This window comes from Salvelinus fontinalis, chromosome 38, assembly GCF_029448725.1.
Source record: "Salvelinus fontinalis isolate EN_2023a chromosome 38, ASM2944872v1, whole genome shotgun sequence".
In the NCBI taxonomy this organism is placed as follows: Eukaryota; Metazoa; Chordata; class Actinopteri; order Salmoniformes; family Salmonidae; genus Salvelinus; species Salvelinus fontinalis.
In genome coordinates this window covers 13,444,839-13,464,760 of record NC_074702.1, presented here as the reverse complement: position 1 = coordinate 13,464,760, position 19,922 = coordinate 13,444,839, and the positions used below count along the sequence as shown (strand labels likewise).

General features: G+C 46.0%; 1 protein-coding gene across 2 annotated transcripts in view; it reads right to left on the bottom strand.

Moving 5' to 3' along the window:
• LOC129837229 (potassium-transporting ATPase alpha chain 1) overlaps positions 1-18,124 on the bottom strand; it is a 34,553-nt gene extending 16,429 nt beyond the window's left edge. Inside the window, exons 1-18 of one of the 2 annotated variants that reach the window (XM_055903223.1) lie at positions 14,692-18,124; positions 14,443-14,553; positions 14,261-14,320; positions 13,912-14,115; positions 12,430-12,543; positions 11,834-11,968; positions 11,355-11,472; positions 10,524-10,792; positions 10,123-10,431; positions 9,878-10,012; positions 9,512-9,704; positions 8,544-8,719; positions 6,633-6,769; positions 6,248-6,398; positions 5,893-6,061; positions 5,566-5,720; positions 5,347-5,470; positions 4,983-5,128 (exon numbers count right to left, since the gene is read on the bottom strand). In XM_055903223.1, the coding sequence (XP_055759198.1) occupies positions 4,983-5,128; positions 5,347-5,470; positions 5,566-5,720; positions 5,893-6,061; positions 6,248-6,398; positions 6,633-6,769; positions 8,544-8,719; positions 9,512-9,704; positions 9,878-10,012; positions 10,123-10,431; positions 10,524-10,792; positions 11,355-11,472; positions 11,834-11,968; positions 12,430-12,543; positions 13,912-14,115; positions 14,261-14,320; positions 14,443-14,553; positions 14,692-14,703 (2,718 nt within the window). In that variant the 5' untranslated portion in view covers positions 14,704-18,124. Of the gene's footprint in view, positions 1-4,982; positions 5,129-5,346; positions 5,471-5,565; positions 5,721-5,892; positions 6,062-6,247; positions 6,399-6,632; positions 6,770-8,543; positions 8,720-9,511; positions 9,705-9,877; positions 10,013-10,122; positions 10,432-10,523; positions 10,793-11,354; positions 11,473-11,833; positions 11,969-12,429; positions 12,544-13,911; positions 14,116-14,260; positions 14,321-14,442 lie in introns of both variants that reach the window. The other variant, XM_055903224.1, reaches the window with a different exon arrangement.
• Between the last annotated feature and the right edge of the window lie 1,798 nt (positions 18,125-19,922).

Sequence of the window (19,922 nt, the reverse complement as noted above, 5' to 3'; positions counted from 1 at the left end):
TGGCCATATCTATCCTACAGTAAGCCATGCACACTCACCCACTCCTGGCCATATCTATCCTACAGTATGCCACACACACTCAACCCCTCCTGGCCATATCTATCATACAGTAAGCCACACACACTCAACCCCTCCTGGCCATATCTATCCTACAGTAAGCCACACACACTCAACCCCTCCTGGCCATATCTATCCTACAGTAAGCCACACACACTCAACCCCTCCTGGCCATATCTATCCTACAGTAAGCCACACACACTCAATCCCTCCTGGCCATATCTATCCTACAGTAAGCCACACACACTCAACTCCTCCTGGCCATATCTATCCTACAGTAAGCCACGCACACTCACCACTCCTGGCCATATCTATCCTACAGTAAGCCACACACACTCAACCCCTCCAGGCCATATCTATCCTACAGTAAGCCACACACACTCAACCCCTCCTGGCCATATCTATCCTACAGTAAGCCACACACACTCAACCCCTCCTGGCCATATCTATCCTACAGTAAGCCACACACACTCAACCCCTCCTGGCCATATCTATCCTACAGTAAGCCACACACACTCAACCCCTCCTGGCCATATCTATCCTACAGTAAGCCACACACACTCAACCCCTCCTGGCCATATCTATCCTACAGTAAGCCACACACACTCACCCACTCCTGGCCATATCTATCCTACAGTAAGCCACACACACTCACGCACTGCAGGCCATATCTATCCTACAGTAAGTCACACACACTCAACCCCTCCTGGCCATATCTATCCTACAGTAAGCCACACACACTCACCCACTCCTGGCCATATCTATCCTACAGTAAGCCACACACACTCAACCCCTCCTGGCCATATCTATCCTACAGTAAGCCACGCACACTCACCACTCCTGGCCATATCTATCCTACAGTAAGCCACACACACTCAACCCCTCCTGGCCATATCTATCCTACAGTAAGCCACACACCCTCACCCACTCCTGGCCATATCTATCATACAGTAAGCCACACACACTCAACCCCTCCTGGCCATATCTATCCTACAGTAAGCCACACACACTCAACCACTCCTGGCCATATCTATCCTACAGTAAGCCACACACACTCAACCCCTCCTGGCCATATCTATCCTACAGTAAGCCAAACACACTCAATCCCTCCTGGCCATATCTATCCTACAGTAAGCCACACACACTCAACCCCTCCTGGCCATATCTATCCTACAGTAAGCCACACACACTCAACCCCTCCTGGCCATATCTATCCTACAGTAAGCCAAACAACACTCACCCACTCCTGGCCATATCTATCCTACAGTAAGCCACACACACTCACGCACTGCAGGCCATATCTATCCTACAGTAAGCCACACACACTCAACCCCTCCTGGCCATATCTATCCTACAGTAAGCCACACACACTCACCCACTCCTGGCCATATCTATCCTTCAGTAAGCCACACACACTCACCCACTCCTGGCCATATCTATCCTACAGCAAGCCACACACACTCAACCCCTCCTGGCCATATCTATCCTACAGTAAGCCATGCACACTCACCCACTCCTGGCCATATCTATCCTACAGTATGCCACACACATTCAACCCCTCCTGGTTATATCTATCATACAGTAAGCCACACACACTCAACCCCTCCTGGCCATATCTATCCTACAGTAAGCCACACACACTCAACCCCTCCTGGCCATATCTATCCTACAGTAAGCCACACACACTCAACCCCTCCTGGCCATATCTATCCTACAGTAAGCCACACACACTCAACCCCTCCTGGCCATATCTATCCTACAGTAAGCCACACACACTCAACCCCTCCTGGCCATATCTATCCTACAGTAAGCCACACACACTCACCCACTCCTGGCCATATCTATCCTACAGTAAGCCACACACACTCACGCACTGCAGGCCATATCTATCCTACAGTAAGTCACACACACTCAACCCCTCCTGGCCATATCTATCCTACAGTAAGCCACACACACTCACCCACTCCTGGCCATATCTATCCTACAGTAAGCCACACACACTCACGCACTCCTGGCCATATCTATCCTACAGTAAGCCACACACACTCAACCCCTCCTGGCCATATCTATCCTACAGTAAGCCACACACACTCAACCCCTCCTGGCCATATCTATCCTACAGTAAGCCACACACACTCACCCACTCCTGGCCATATCTATCCTACAGTAAGCCACACACACTCAAGCACTGCAGGCCATATCTATCCTACAGTAAGCCACACACACTCAACCCCTCCTGGCCATATCTATCCTACAGTAAGCCACACACACTCACCCACTCCTGGCCATATCTATCCTACAGTAAGCCACACACACTCAACCCCTCCTGGCCATATTTATCCTACAGTAAGCCACGCACACTCACCACTCCTGGCCATATCCATCCTACAGTAAGCCACACACACTCAACCCCTCCTGGCCATATCTATCCTGCAGTAAGCCACACACACTCACCCACTCCTGACCATATCTATCCTACAGTAAGCCACACACACTCAACCCCTCCTGGCCATATCTATCCTACAGTAAGCCACACACACTCAACCCCTCCTGGCCATATCTATCCTACAGTAAGCCACACACACTCAACCCCTCCTGGCCATATCTATCCTACAGTAAGCCACACACACTCAACCCCTCCTGGCCATATCTATCCTACAGTAAGCCACACACACTCAACCACTCCTGGCCATATCTATCCTACAGTAAGCCACACACACTCAACCCCGCCTGGCCATATCTATCCTACAGTAAGCCACGCACACTCTCCCACTCCTGGCCATTTCTATCCTACAGTAAGCCACACACACTCACCCACTCCTGGCCATATCTATCATACAGTAAGCCACACACACTCAACCCCTCCTGGCCATATCTATCCTACAGTAAGCCACACACACTCAACCCCTCCTGGCCATATCTATCCTACAGTAAGCCACACACACTCAACCCCTCCTGGCCATATCTATCCTACAGTAAGCCACACACACTCACCCACTCCTGGCCATATCTATCCTACAGTAAGCCACACACACTCACGCACTGCAGGCCATATCTATCCTACAGTAAGCCACACACACTCAACCCCTCCTGGCCATATCTATCCTACAGTAAGCCACACACACTCAACCCCTCCTGGCCATATCTATCCTACAGTAAGCCACACACACTCAACCCCTCCTGGCCATATCTATCCTACAGTAAGCCACACACACTCAACCCCTCCTGGCCATATCTATCCTACAGTAAGCCACACACACTCAACCACTCCTGGCCATATCTATCCTACAGTAAGCCACACACACTCAACCCCGCCTGGCCATATCTATCCTACAGTAAGCCACGCACACTCACCCACTCCTGGCCATATCTATCCTACAGTAAGCCACACACACTCAACCCCTCCTGGCCATATCTATCCTACAGTAAGCCACACACACTCTCCCACTCCTGGCCATTTCTATCCTACAGTAAGCCACACACACTCACCCACTCCTGGCCATATCTATCATACAGTAAGCCACACACACTCAACCCCTCCTGGCCATATCTATCCTACAGTAAGCCACGAACACTCACCACTCCTGGCCATATCTATCCTACAGTAAGCCACACACACTCAACCCCTCCTGGCCATATCTATCCTACAGTAAGCCACGCACACTCACCACTCCTGGCCATATCTATCCTACAGTAAGCCACACACACTCAACCCCTCTTGGGCATATCTATCCTACAGTAAGCCACACACACTCACCCACTCCTGGCCATATCTATCACACAGTAAGCCACACACACTCAACCCCTCCTGGCCATATCTATCCTACAGTAAGCCACACACACTCAACCCCTCCTGGCCATATCTATCATACAGTAAGCCACACACACTCAACCCCTCCTGGCCATATCTATCCTACAGTAAGCCACACACACGCAATCCCTCCTGGCCATATCTATCCTACAGTAAGCCACACACACTCAACCCCTCCTGGCCATATCTATCCTACAGTAAGCCACACACACTCAACCCCTCCTGGCCATATCTATCCTACAGTAAGCCACACACACTCACCCACTCCTGGCCATATCTATCCTACAGTAAGCCACACACACTCAATTACTGCAGGCCATATCTATCCTACAGTAAGCCACACACTCAACCCCTCCTGGCCATATCTATCCTACAGTAAGCCACACACACTCACCCACTCCTGGCCATATCTATCCTACAGTAAGCCACACACACTCAACCCCTCCTGGCCATATCTATCCTACAGTAAGCCACACACACTCAACCCCTCCTGGCCATATCTATCCTACAGTAAGCCACACACACTCAACCCCTCCTGGCCATATCTATCCTACAGTAAGCCACACACACTCAACCCCTCCTGGCCATATCTATCCTACAGTAAGCCACACACACTCAACCACTCCTGGCCATATCTATCCTACAGTAAGCCACACACACTCAACCCCGCCTGGCCATATCTATCCTACAGTAAGCCACGCACGCTCACCCACTCCTGGCCATATCTATCCTACAGTAAGCCACACACACTCAACCCCACCTGGCCATATCTATCCTACAGTAAGCCACACACACTCTCCCACTCCTGGCCATATCTATCCTACAGTAAGCCACACACACTCACCCACTCCTGGCCATATCTATCCTACAGTAAGCCACACACACTCAACCCCTCCTGGCCATATATATCCTACAGTAAGCCACACACACTCTCCCACTCCTGGCCATATTTATCCTACCTTAAGCCACACACACTCACCCACTCCTGGCCATATCTATCCTACAGTAAGCCACGCACACTCAACCCCTCCTGGCCATATCTATCCTACAGTAAGCCACACACACTCACCCACTCCTGGCCCTATCTATCCTACAGTAAGCCACACACACTCACCCACTCCTGGCCATAGCTGTCCTGCAGGTCCTGCAGATGGACGTTCTCCCAGTGGGACCTGAGCCCCACACACAGCAGGGGATACCAGCCTTCCTGGGCCATCGCTGTAAAGTAGTCTGTGAAACCAGCGAAAGACTGGATCGCTCCTGGATAAGGCGAGAGGGGAGAGTTAAACCAAAAGAGAGTGAGGGAGGAGAAAATTTGACATGAAAAATGTACTAATAGACTATTTGTAGGTTATCACCTTGAATATTGGTCACTAAATCATTCAGCTTCAAGGATCAATTGGACTCAAAGGACCTAGTTAAAAAGCAAGGCCTTTTCCAGACATTTTATTACTACAGGAACAGACATGAACCCTCACCAATCTGGAAGTAGGAGTAGGCAGCCAGAGATTCGTTCACCAACCTATCCTTACGCGGGTTCCTGGGTTTCAGATGCATAATATCACTCTCTGCCTTCTCATAGGCCAGAGACACAGAGGGAAACTGTGGGATAGATGAAGGATAATCGGCATCATTCTAGAATGGTCTTATAGTGCAGGGGAATGAGGGGTGAGGAAGAGGAAGAGGAGGAGACTCACAATGTCAGTGGCCAGCTCGATCATGAGGATGGTGATGCAGCCCAATGGCAGAGGAACACTGACAGTGATATAGATGAGGTAGGGTGTGAGCTCCGGAATGTTCTTGGTCAGTGTGTACGCAATGGATTTCTTCAGGTTGTCAAAGATCAGACGGCCTGGGTGTCAGATATGGTCGAAATCAATCCCTCAATATCAGTATTACTTAGTATCATGAAGGCTTAGCTTTGTGAAACCAAATATTGGTTCACAGGATACATTTCAATTGTAATCTGCCTGTTAAAATGGCTATTCTTGTGCTTTGTGATTTGCTAAGACACTCTCACTCACCCTGCTCCACCCCTGTGACGATGGAGGCAAAGTTGTCATCCAGCAGAATCATGTCAGCTGCATTCTTAGCTGCATCAGAGCCAGCTATGCCCATGGCAATACCGATGTCTGCCTTTTTCAATGCAGGGGAGTCGTTCACCCCATCGCCTGTCACAGCCACAATGGAGCCCTTAGTGAGAGAGAAAGTGAGAGAGTGAGAGAGAAAGAGAGGGTTTGAGAGAGATAACATGACAAAAAAGAAGGGTTAGCCAAACCAAAAACCTCTCTGGAATGCAGTGTGACTAAAGACTTTGTGTGTGTGTGTGTGTGTGTGTGTGTGTGTGTGTGTGTGTGTGGGGGGGGGGGGTACGCTCACCAGGCGCTGACAGCTCTCCACGATGATGAGTTTCTGCTGGGGGGAGGTGCGGGCGAACACCATTTCAGGGTGACTCCTCAACGCTTCGTCCAGCTCTTCACTGCTCATGTCCTTCAGCTGACCACCACTGATCACACAGGCACGGGCATCCCTGAAGACCACATAGAATAGATTAGAATATGATAGAATAGAATAAACATGTCTAATCCACTGACAGTGTTTAGTGTTATTACATCCAGGAAGTATTAGGAGTTCTCACTCCTTCTTACTTGATATACAAACTCTGCATAAATAGTCAAATCTGTCACAGGAGATTGATCAACCACAGTGAGAGTCAGAGTCCTAACCCTGCCAGACCGTGTTGGTGTTGGGGAACAAGACCCACCTCCTGTTGACCTGCTCCACTGGGATGCGTTTCCTGGTAGCGATGTCCTCTACTGTCTCACTGCCCTCTGTGATGATGCCAACGTTGGCAGCGATGGCTCTGGCCGTGATCGGGTGGTCACCTGTCACCATGACTACCTGAGGGAGTTCACAGTGGAATGAGTTGATATAGGTTGACGTGACACAATGAGGGAGACTATGATGGCCTGTTACCTTGTATAAGCTACAGTGCCTTGCGAAAGTATTCACCCCCTTGGAGTTTTTTCTATTTTGTTGCCTTACAACCTGGAATTAAAATGTATTTTTGGGGGGTTTGTATCATTTGATTTACACAACATGCCTACCACTTTGAAGATGCAAAATATTTTTTATTGTGAAACAAACAAGAAATAAGACAAAGAAACTGAAAACTTGAGCGTGCATAACTATTCACCCGCCCAAAGTCAATACTTTGTAGAGCCACCTTTTGCAGCAATTACAGCTGCAAGTCTCTTGGGATATGTCTCTATAAGCTTGGCACATCAAACCACTGGGATTTTTGCCCATTCTTCAAGGCAAAACTGCTCCAGCTCCTTCAAGTTTGATAGGTTCCTGTTGGTGTACATCAATCTTTAAGTCATACCACAGATTCTCAAATGGATTGAGGTCTGAGCTTTGACTAGGCCATTTCAAGACATTTAAATGTTTCCTCTTAAACCACTCAGGTGTTGCTTTAGCAGTATGCTTAGGGTCATTGTCCTGCTGGAAGGTAAACCTCCGTCCCAGTCTCAAATCTCTGGAAGACTGAAACAGGTTTCCCTCAAGAATTTCCCTGTATTTAGCACCATCCATCATTCCTTCAATTCTGACCAGTTTCATCCCCACAGCATGATGCATGATGCATGACAGCATGATGCTGCCACCACCATGCTTCACTGTGGGGATGATGTTCTCGGGGTGATGAGAGGTGCTGGGTTTGTGCCAGACATAGCGTTTTCCTTGATGGCCAAAACGCTAAATTTTTGTCTGATCTGACCAGAGTACCTTCTTCCATATGTTTGGGGAGTCTCCCACATGCCTTTTGGCGAACATCAAACGTGTTTGCTTATTTTTTTCTTTAAGCAATGGCTTTTTTCTGGCCACTCTTCTGTAAAGCCCAGCTCTGTGGAGTGTACGGCTTAAAGTGTGGAGCTTTGCAGCTCCTTCAGGGTTATCATTGGTCTCCTTGTTGCCTCTCTGATTAATGGCCTCCTGCCTGGTCCGTGAGTTTTGGTGGGCGGTACTCTCTTGGCAGGTTTGTTGAGGTGCCATATTCTTTCCATTTTTTAGTAATGCATTTAATGATGCTCCGTGGGATGTTCAAAGTTTCGGATATTTTTTTATAACCCAACCCTGATCTGTACTTCTCCACAACTTTGTCCCTGACCTGTTTGGAGAGCTTCTTGGTCTTCATGGTGTCGCTTGCTTGGTGGTGCCCCTTGCTTAGTTTTGTTGCAGACTCTGGGGCCTTTCAGAACAGGTGTATCTATACTGAGATCATGTGACAGATCATGTGACACTTAGATTGCATACAGGTGGACTTTATTTAATAATTATGTGACTTCTGAAGGTGATTGGTTGCACCAGATCTTATTCAGGGGCTTCATAGCAAAGGGTGTGAATAAATATGCACGCACCACTTTTCCGTTTTGTTTTTTGAAACAAGTAATTTTTTAAATTTCACTTCACCAATTTGGACTATTTTGTGTATGTCCATTACATGAAATCCAAATAAAAATATATTTAAATTACAGGTTGTAATGCAACATAATAGGAAAAACGCCAAGGGTGGTGAATACTTTTGCAAGGCACTGTACGTTCTAACTCTCTCTCTCCATTTTTCTCTTTCTGTCTTTCTCCTTTGCCCGAACTCTCCCCCATTTTACCCTCGTACCCTTATTCCAGCCGTGCGGCACTTCATGACAGCGTCAGGCACAGTGGCGCGGGGCGGGTCGATCATGGAGATGAGTCCAGCAAAACACAAACCAGACGTGGTGAAGTTCATCTCATCAGAGTCAAACTTGTAACCACGAGGGAACTCATTCTCATTTAGATAGATGTAACAGAAACCTGGAGATAAATGTTTGGACAGATTGGAGGGGTTAGTGGGTATTTATGGGCCCAAAGAAGAGATACCATTAAGGTACCAATTTCCCCCTGATAGCTTGTAAAGCTTCTGTGGTGCTATCTTGTATTTTCACATTTTCTAGATGTGATTTTTCTCCCCTCATCCTCTCTTGTAGTCAATTGATCCTGTTGCGTTTCTCTCTTGGCTTGTTCCTTCAACCTTCGTGCATGGTTTCCTATAGCCTTGTACGGTCCCTTACCAGTGTTGGGGAAGCTACTCTGAAAATATTGTTTACCAAGCTACAAAATAATACAAGTTAATCTATACTAAAGCCACCATAAAAAAACTGTTTACTCAACTAAAGTTACTTAGAAAAGTGATTCACGTTGTGATAACTACGTGAAATCTGAAATGTCATAGACTACAAATTGCAAGAACAGTTCACTCTGCAGTCAGATGTTAACAGAATGTGTCATTTAACCTATTAAACACAAAATATTTGGCAGGTCTGATGCTGAAAAAGAAAGTTCACATTTTTGCCTACTTCTCCCATATTTTATTTTAGCCCCAAAAAGTACTGTGTAGTTCCAGTAGTTAGCTACAAAGCTACATGGCCCAAAAAGTAACACTAAAAAAGGAAAACTACTGAAAACACTTCCAAGATTTGAATATAGTTCAATATTGAATATACTATTGAATATAGTTGAATATACTACCACCAAGTTACTGCAAAATGTAGTTCAATTACTAGTTGAATTACATGTAGTTCACTACACCCCAACACTGTCCCTTACCCAGCACTCTCTCCCCCAGGCTCCCCAAGTCCATGTATGAGGTCTGGAAGGCCTCTTTCCACTGTTCCTCCAGAGGCATCTCCTGGCCCTTGATCAGGATGGTGGAGCAGCGCTCCAAGATCCTCTCTGGCGCCCCCTTCATCACCAGCAGGTAGCGCAGGTCCATGGGGTCCTCCAACTCATGCACTGACAGCTACTCGCCACCGGGGGGAGACAGAGTACGATTCAAACACAAATAGCTCATTCTGGTCATGCCATTAAATTATTTCTCATAGTCACATGATACACCTATACAACATACTGTAGATTATATAAACACTTTCAACAGACTGACTTGAAATCAGATCAGAAAATCAGGCCTCTTACCTGGAACTTGTTGGTGGAGTTGAATGGTACTTCAACAACCTTTTTGAAGCGTTCCCTGTATTCCATCATGTTCCCTATGGCCAGCTCAGTGAACTTCAGCAGAGCCGTCTCTGAGGCGTCGCCCACCACTATTCTCTGTTGCACATAGATGCATTGTAAAAAAGGTAACTCATAAATCATATAGTTTTTCATTGATGCTGTGTCTGTGAATGAATGTGTGTGGAGGTTGGTGTCTATCTGCTCACCCTAGGAATAGGCAGAGACTCCTGGTTGGGTTTGAAGATGGCCCGGTTACAGAGTCCTGCCACTCTCGCCAACGATCGCCATGTCTCGGATGATTGGTCAAAGCTCTGACCTGATTGGTCCTCTGTGGTGTCTGCGGCATGGATCACATTGTCGAACCACAGGTGGGCCACGGTCATCCTGTTCTGGGTCAGAGTGCCCGTCTTGTCAGAGCAGATGACCGAGGTGGAGCCCAGGGTCTCCACAGCCTCCAGGTTCTTCACCACACAGTTCTTCCTGGCCAAACGCTTGGCCGTCAGTGACAGACACACCTGGAGGGAGAGAGAGGGAGATGGCTGATGAAAACTGTTAATAACCAACTTGATATAGGCGTAGACAGACCAGAGCCTCAGTGTTGACTCACAGTGACAGTAGCCAGCAGCCCCTCAGGTACATAGGCCACCACGATGGCCATGAAGAAGATCATAGCCTCCAGGAAGGCATAGCCGATAAACATGGCCACCACGAAGAAGGTGAAGCCAAAGAAGATGGCCAGCCCAGCAATGATGTCAACAAAGTGCTCAATCTCTATGGCAATTGGCGTCTTCTCATTGCCTACGCCTGACGCCAAGCTGGCAATGCGGCCAATTATGGTGCGGTCACCCGTGTTGATGACCGTTCCTGTGGCCACTCCTGGTAGGGGCCAAGCAGAGGAAAGGGGATTTTAGATTACATTATGAGTATAATGTTGATGTTTTTGCACATTTTTGTTGTTATGAGTGTAAGTATTTCTGTGTGAATCGTTTCTGTGTGTTATTGAATAAGGGGTGTGTCTGTCAAAGGAAGCTGGTGGTGGAATCAATGGAATGGTACCAATACTAGAAAACACATCAAACACATGGGAGCAACATGCTTGACTCCGTTCCATTTACTCCATTTCAGCCATGAAAATGAGCCCATCTTCCTATAGCTCCTCCCACCAACCTCCTCTGGTGTCCTTCTGTAGTACCTATCAGGCAGTGGTGGCAGTGTGTATGTGTAGGTGTGTGTTCGTGTGCGTGTGTGCGTGTTTAGGTAGCACAGGAGGTTGGTGGCACCTTAATTGGGGAGGACGGGCTCATCGTCCGGATTAAATGGAATGGTATCGAACTCATCAAACACATTGTTTCCATGTGTTTGATGCAATTCCATTTACTCCAGTCCAGCCATCATTATGAGCTGTCCTCCCCTCAGCAGCCTCCTGTGATGTGTCTACCTTCCAGGCAGGTGGTGGAGAAGAAGGCGATGTTCTTGGTCTCTAGGGGGTTCTCGTGGGTACACTCCGGGGTTTTGCTCTGGGGCTCTGACTCTCCTGTCAGGGATGAGTTATCCACCTGGAGAGGATGATGAGATCAAGGAACTGACAGGGTTATAACATATGAAACCAACCAGGGTTCAAGCCCGGGTCTTCTGCATAACCTAACCCTAACCCTAACCCTAACGCTAGCTTCATGTCCACACCCCGGGTCAACCATAAACCTAACCCTAACCCTAGCTTCATGTCCACATCCCGGATCAACCCTAATCCTAGCCTCAGCCCTAACTCTAACTATAACCCTAACACTAATCCTAACCCGGAATTCTAGCCATATGTTCACATTCCTGCTCAACCTGCATCAACACCCTTAGCCATTACTTCTGGGTTGAAAGTGTGTTAGTGGTCTATAATGGGAACTGGTGGCCTAGTGTACCTACCTTACAACCCTGGGCAAAGATGATGCGGATGTCAGCAGGCACGCGGTCACCACCCTTAATCTCCACCAGGTCTCCCACCACCAGGTCCATGGCATTGATCTGGTTCTTCTGCCCATCACGGATCACCAGGGCTTGCTAGAAAGAGATAGATGGTTATACCAAATCCCTGTATTTCAATGATTGATTGATGGACTGACTGCCTTGCCTCAGTGCAGTAGTGAGTGGATTATGATCAGTCTTGATGAAAGGAATAGTTTTGTCATGAAAGTAAACAATTTCTTACAATAACAAAACAACTGTTGTATGGGTATTTAGGGCTGTTATTTCCTTGTCTGTTAACAATGTATAATGCATTTCCCTAGTTATAATGTATTTCCTTAGTTATAATGTATTTCCTTAGTTATAATGTATTTCCCTAGTTATAATGTATTTCTCTAGTTATAATGCATTTCCTTAGTTATAATGTATTTCTCTAGTTATAATGTATTTCCTTAGTTATAATGTATTTACTTAGTTATAATGTATTTCTCTAGTTATAATGTATTTCCTTAGTTATAATGTATTCCTCTAGTTATAATGTATTTCCATATCTTTACCTGTGGAACTAGATTTTTGAAGCTGGCGATGATGTTGGTGCTCTTAAACTCTTGGTAGTAACCGAAACAGCCAGTCACCACAACAACAGTGATCAGAGTGATGGCGAGGTACAGCTGTAGACAGGTGTGGTCACAGAGCAATAGTGATGAAACAAACAGTTACATTATATTGACGCTGTAATACATGTTGTATTCGTATGTATTCCCCTTTCTTCACATACAGTATTTTCTCCTTCAGCCTCCCAGTGTAACTTTAGCCTCTCCTTCAGCCTTCCAGCGTAACTTTAGCCTCTCCTTCACCCTCTCATTGTAACTTTAGCCTCTCCTTCACCCTCTCATTGTAACTTTAGCCTCTCCTTCACCCTCTCAATGTAACTAGCCTCTCCTTCACCCTGCCATTGTAACTTTAGCCTCTCCTTCACCCTGCCATTGTAACTTTAGCCTCTCCTTCACCCTGCCATTGTAACTTTAGCCTCTCCTTCACCCTCCCAATGTAACTAGCCTCTCCTTCACCCTGCCATTGTAACTTTAGCCTCTCCTTCACCCTGCCATTGTAACTTTAGCCTCTCCTTCACCCTCCCAATGTAACTAGCCTCTCCTTCACCCTGCCATTGTAACTTTAGCCTCTCCTTCACCCTGCCATTGTAACTTTAGCCTCTCCTTCACCCTGCCATTGTAACTTTAGCCTCTCCTTCACCCTCCCAATGTAACTAGCCTCTCCTTCACCCTCCCAGTGTAACATTAGCATCTCCTTCACCCTCCCAGTGTAACATTAGCATCTCCTTCACCCTCCCAGTGTAACATTAGCATCTCCTTCACCCTCCCAAGGTAACTTTAGCATCTACTTCACCCTCCCAGTATAACTTTAGCATCTCCTTCACCCTCCCAGTGTAACTTTAGCATCTCCTTCACCCTCCCAGTGTAACTTTAGCATCTCCTTCACCCTCCCAGTGTAACTTTAGCATCTCCTTCACCCTCCCAGTGTAACATTAGCATCTCTTTCAGCCTCCCAGTGTAACATTAGCCTCTCCTTCACCCTCTCATTGTAACTTTAGCCTCTCCTTCACCCTCTCAATGTAACTAGCCTCTCCTTCACCCTCCCAATGTAACTAGCCCCTCCTTCACCCTGCCATTGTAACTTTAGCCTCTCCTTCACCCTGCCATTGTAACTTTAGCCTCTCCTTCACCCTGCCAGTGTAACTTTAGCCTCTCCTTCACCCTCCCAATGTAACTAGCCTCTCCTTCACCCTCCCAATGTAACTTTAGCACCTCCTTCACCCTCCCAGTGTAACATTAGCATCTCCTTCACCCTCCCAAGGTAACTTTAGCATCTACTTCACCCTCCCAGTATAACTTTAGCATCTCCTTCACCCTCCCAGTGTAACTTTAGTCTCCTACTCCTACTCTACCTCTGCCTCCACATCTCTCCTCCTACCCTTCCTCTCTCCTCCCTCTTTTTCTCTCCCTGCCCATCCTCCTCACATCGTCAAAGCAGCCGAGGGTTCCCCTGGAGAACTCGATGCCGAAAGCAATGAAGCAGATGACGGCTGCCACCCACATCAGACACTGCAGCCCTCCGGCCAGCTGGCGGGCAAACTTGACGTACTCTGGGGTCCCTTTGGGGGGGAGCAGTTCGTTGGGGCCATCCCGCTCCAGAACCTCTGCGGCTTTGCTGGAGGTCAGGCCCTGAGGGGAGGGAAGGAGGAGGAGGGTGGAGAGAGTGAGTGAGAGGGAGAGAGGAGGCATTTACTTTATATTAGCAAGTCTGTTTCATCAGACAGACAGACAGACGGACGGACGGACGGACGGACATAAACTGTAATTTAGTTACCTTGGTAACACTGGTGGTATACCTCATCTCTAGCTCTTCTATTGTGATCTCGTGGTCATCCTGTAAAGATTGACAGACTGTAAAAGCTGCAATGTATTTATGCTGCAATTCTGTCCCATTTCGATTAATTTGTCATATTCTCTCCAGCTCTCTCTCCTTCTGGTCTTGTGAATCACACTCACAATGTCCATCTCCTTCTTCATGCCCTCTAGCCTATCCTTTTTCTTTATCTTCTTCTTTTTCTTCATCTTGACATCCACTTCTCCATTCATCTCAAACATGTCGTAAGAGTCCTGGAGACAAAGAGATGACATCCTGTATCATCTTGCTAGGGGTGAATATACAATATCCTTGATCATTGAAGGAAAATCTAATTTAATTCATGGCAATTTGATCAGAGCTTTGATTAATCACATAAATGGGTCACCTACCCCTTTACTCATGGTGGAGGGCCTGCCCAAATCTATTGAAGTCCAACGCTCAGTCCTCTTTTCCCCCGAAATCTTGGAAGCGTCTTTATAGCAACTCTAGGGACGTTCCTCACAGTAAAATCCCCAACCTCCAGAGAAGGACCAGACTGTTGGCTCAGCTTTATATAGTACTGCACCACCTTCACCTCCTCTACCCGCCCCAAAATGGCAGTGTTATTTTAAGAGTAGCCAATGTCACCCCTATTAAGGTGAGTGGCAAAGTGTCCCCTACCCACTTTGGTGGCTCCTTCATATCAGTGCCAATGGCCTTGTGCGTAGGCCTTGTACCTGTCTTATCAGAATACACACGTTTCTACGTTCCCTGATTAACTGTAAAGCTATCAAGAAGGTCAATGCCATTCCAAAGTCACAACTACTTCTTTCACTTGTGATAGGACAAATCTGTATTACATCAAGGGTGATTTTCTTTTCAACTCAGATACACATTAATTGACTGATACATTGACACTGAGACAATGACTGGTTCATCCCATTCAATGACTGGTACAGATATAGAAGACATGAATTGAATGAAACATCTAGTGAAAAGTAGATTAAAATGCTTTGTATATACTATAGTTCATTATTTGCCCTCAGGAGGGCCTAACTTACAGTGTATATCAGTGTAAAAAACTGTAATGGTCAATTCAAATAAAATACAGTGGTATGGTCATGCCAGTCCAGTAAGCGTTTAGAAATGGAGACTGTTTTTCTACATTTCCTGTTTAGGGTCCAATGTGAGAACCCCTTATCGGTGGAAGAGTGTGTAAATACTTATTTGTGCCTCAGACTGCTGAAAGGTAGCGTCACTGCTGCGTCATCTGCCCTTATAAGGAAAGGACATTTGAACATTAAAAGCAAATAGACACTCACAACCTCTTTTGTACTGCACCATGTCCCCATCACAAAGACACCAGTGGGCGGGAGATGAACTGACGTAATACTTTTATTACTGTTATTGAACAAAGTGTTAAGTGAAATAATGTTTATTCAACGGCAATATCCATCCAACAGTGAATTCTATCATCTGCCAATTTATCAATCATTTTCCATCATGTTTGTAAGACATATACTGTAAGCACCCAGAACAGGTGATTTTTATAACTAACCCAAGATAGACCAGAGCCTGTTGTTTCCAATGGGAGCAAATTAATCATTGGGGCAGAACAAGCAAGGAGCTGGGCAGAGCCAAGTATGAGCTAGTGAGATCTTATCGGCGTGTTCTGGCATTTATTTGCATTTTTCCCGTAGGGAATGCCTGCTCTGTGAAGTGCGCACGTGTAATAACTCCATTCGGCCTTGCACTCCTTCTAAACAACACCATTTTTTAGAAACTTTGGCAAAGGGTAAAGTCTACAAATGCAATCCACTATGTTTGTTAAAGATTATAGTTTCTTATTAAACAGAAAAATGTATGGGGAGCAAATATTTTATCAACAGTGGCATGTATTCATGGATGCCAAGAGAAACCAGGCTTCCGAAAAAAATGTACCAATAAAAAAAATATATAATAATTTATATTTTCTCTCTGTGTTTCATAATTTTCCTTCAATTCTCAAGAGGCTGAATGTATCTCACAGGAGAAAGCATCCGAGCGAGCGAAACAGTGCCCCTCTGTCTCTCTAACTGTAGGCCATCTATCTGATGCTGTCTGGTCTAAACGAGTATAAAATCGTTGCCACCCGTCGCATTGAAGGCAAGGGAAGCCAGCGAGCATTTGGCCTCCCTAGAAAAGTAGAAAAAATGTGTCAATCAGTGTTGAGCTAAACTGAGCGAGCTCAACTGTGAATGGTCCTGGCACACTAACAAAAACATGTAATGGGAAGACAGCTTGGATTTTGGCGTCACTCCTATCAAATCCCGTTGAGAGCATACATCATTTTCAGAAAAATTTGAATAGTTGAATCTGGTTTTGTTGTTGTACTCCGGAGGCTAGCTAGCTAGCTAGCTAAAATGGACCCTTTCCTAAATTAGCCATTGATGGAGATAGGGATTTGGACTTGTGGTGTTACTTAATTCTCCGTGCTGGCCAATGATTATAAGCATCTCCAATCCAACCATTAATTCATACATTGTTGTGCCTCTGGCCTGAGAGGATGCAAGTTCAATATGTAGCTAGATGTAGAAGGCTAATGTTAACTAGCTAACGTTGCCCATGAATGGAAGTCAGGCTAGCAAGCAAGCATTTTAGCCAGGTAGCCTAGGACAACAAAAAATAGAAAGCATGTACTGTATGACAGAGTGATAGACAGTTTCGTCAACATGAAAGAGAGGTGGATTGCAATGGTGTTTCTCTACAAATGCAGTAGGGTGAGTCAACATGTTTTCTACTTGCACGAACATGCATGCACGCACACAGAAATCAGAACCATAAACAGCCACATCTTATTTAGCTTACCTTGATTGAACTAAATTGTTTTTGGTATATTTTAGTTGTCGCTGTATTAGACTAAGCAGAGGTGATTTGATGATGTTGAAATGATGAAGTTGAAATGGTGCTGGAATAGGGGAAGCAGCTCCTGTTTTCTTTGCGACTTGTCGTAACTCTCTGTGGTTCTAAATCAATACTTGTTTTGTGGTCCCAACTTGCTTGACCATGCTCTAGGTCATGTAACTGTCTGTTACATGCAATATGCTTTGTGGACTTCCCCAGAGATTTTACCCACACACACTGCTGCTGTTCATAGATGTAGAAAATGTGCAGAATTGAAGCAAAAATCCATCTAGCTCCATCATATCACACTGTTAGCCACTGGGCTTCCTCTTGTTACCATATTTGGTAGTGAGTGGAAAAGCCAACCGGATGCTTCACATTTACAGTGGGGAGAACAAGTATTTGACACACTGCCGATGTTGCAGGTTTTCCTACTTACAAAGCATGTAGAGGTCTGTAATTTTTTATCATAGGTACACTTCAACTGTGAGAGACGGAATCTAAAACAAAAATCCAGAAAATCACATTGTATGATTTTTAAGTAATTAATTTGCATTTTATTGCATGACATAAGTATTTGATCACCTACCAACCAGTAAGAATTCTGGCTCTCACAGACCTGTTCGTTTTTCTTTAAGAAGCCCTCCTATTCTCCACTCATTACCTGTATTAACTGCACCTGTTTGAACTCGTTGCCTGTATAAAAGACACCTGTCCACACACTCAATCAAACAGACTCCAACCTCTCCACGATGGCCAAGACCAGAGAGCTGTGTAAGGACATCAGGGATAAAATTGTAGACCTGCACAAGGCTGGGATGGGCTACAGGACAATAGGCAAGCAGCTTGGTGAGAAGGCAACAACTGTTGGCGCAATTATTAGAAAATGGAAGAAGTTCAAGATGACAGTCAATCACCCTCGATCTGGGGCTCCATGCAAGATCTCACCTCGTGGGGCATCAATGATCATGAGGAAGGTGAGAGATCAGCCCAGAACTACACGGCAGAACCTGGTCAATGACCTGAAAAGAGCTGGGACCACAGTCTCAAAGAAAACCATTAGTAACACACTACGCCGTCATGGATTAAAATCCCGCAGCGCACGCAAGGTCCCCCTGCTCAAGCCAGCACATGTCCAGGCCCGTCTGAAGTTTGCCACTGACCATCTGGATGATCCAGAGGAGGAATGGGAGAAGGTCATGTGGTCTGATGAGACAAAAATAGAGCTTTTTGGTCTAAACTCCACTCGCCGTGTTTGGAGGAAGAAGAAGGATGAGTACAACCCCAAGAACACCATCCCAACCGTGAAGCATGGAGGTGGAAACATCATTCTTTGGGGATGCTTTTCTGCAAAGGGGACAGGACAACTGCAATGTATTGAGGGGAGGATGGATGGGGCCATGTATCGCGAGATCTTGGCCAACAACCTCCTTCCCTCAGTAAGAGCATTGAAGATGGGTCGTGGCTGGGTCTTCCAGCATGACAACGACCCGAAACACACAGCCAGGGCAACTAAGGAGTGGCTCCGTAAGAAGCATCTCAAGGTCCTGGAGTGGCCTAGCCAGTCTCCAGACCTGAACCCAATAGAACATCTTTGGAGGGAGCTGAAAGTCCGTATTGCCCAGCGACAGCCCCGAAACCTGAAGGATCTGGAGAAGGTCTGTATGGAGGAGTGGGCCAAAATCCCTGCTGCAGTGTGTGCAAACCTGGTCAAGAACTACAGGAAACGTATGATTTCTGTAATTGCAAACAAAGGTTTCTGTACCAAATATTAAGTTCTGCTTTTCTGATGTATCAAATACTTATATCATGCAATAAAATGCAAATTAATTACTTAAAAATCATACAATGTGATTTTCTGGATTTTTGTTTTAGATTCCGTCTCTCACAGTTGAAGTGTACCTATGATACAAAATTACAGACCTCTACATGCTTTGTAAGTAGGAAAACCTGCAAAATCGGCAGTGTATCAAATACTTGTTCTCCCCACTGTATATGCCCGGTAAAATTTCTGGGTCTTTGATCTAACTCTGGTGGAACTATTAGAACGACATGAAAAAACAGGGAGTTGCTTTCAAACAGGACACTAGCATCCTAATCTCAGTAAGGTAGAGTGGGCTGGAGCTGGAATGTGTTCTAGTTTACAAGTCTGAGATATTAAAAATGAACTGCTCTGAGTGCAGTGCCCACCGCTTGGAACACATTGGATAAATGCACGAACTGGTCCTGTGACAATACAGAATTGTGATTAGAGTTTAATATGTTGAAATACAATGTACTATATGCAAACACATTAAAAAACAAGTTCTGTGAAATGTAGGCTTTTCACTAATAGGTCAAGCACATTCACCTAAAGTGAAATGGTCCGAATATCCTTGCTAAGGTGGTGGTGACCCCTCCCAGGCAGGCCTATGGGGGCTCCTTTAGCCTACTGTGGGTAAACAGACTTACAGTAGGACCTGGGCCTGAGTTTCTAAGTCTACCAGGCACTTTGTCCTGCTATCTGATCACAGAGGTTGTGTTATCACTAACTGAAAGAGAGGGAGAGAGAGAGACTATTTGCACATTGTTACAACACTGTACATGTCAGTCAGGAAAGCAAAGGCTATCTTTTTCAAGCAGAAATTTGCATCCTGTAGCTCTAACTCCAAAAAGTTCTGGGACACTGTAAAGTCCATGGAGAACAAGAGCACCTCCTCCCAGCTGCCCACTGCACTGAGGCTAGGTAACACGGTCACCACCGATAAATCCATGACAA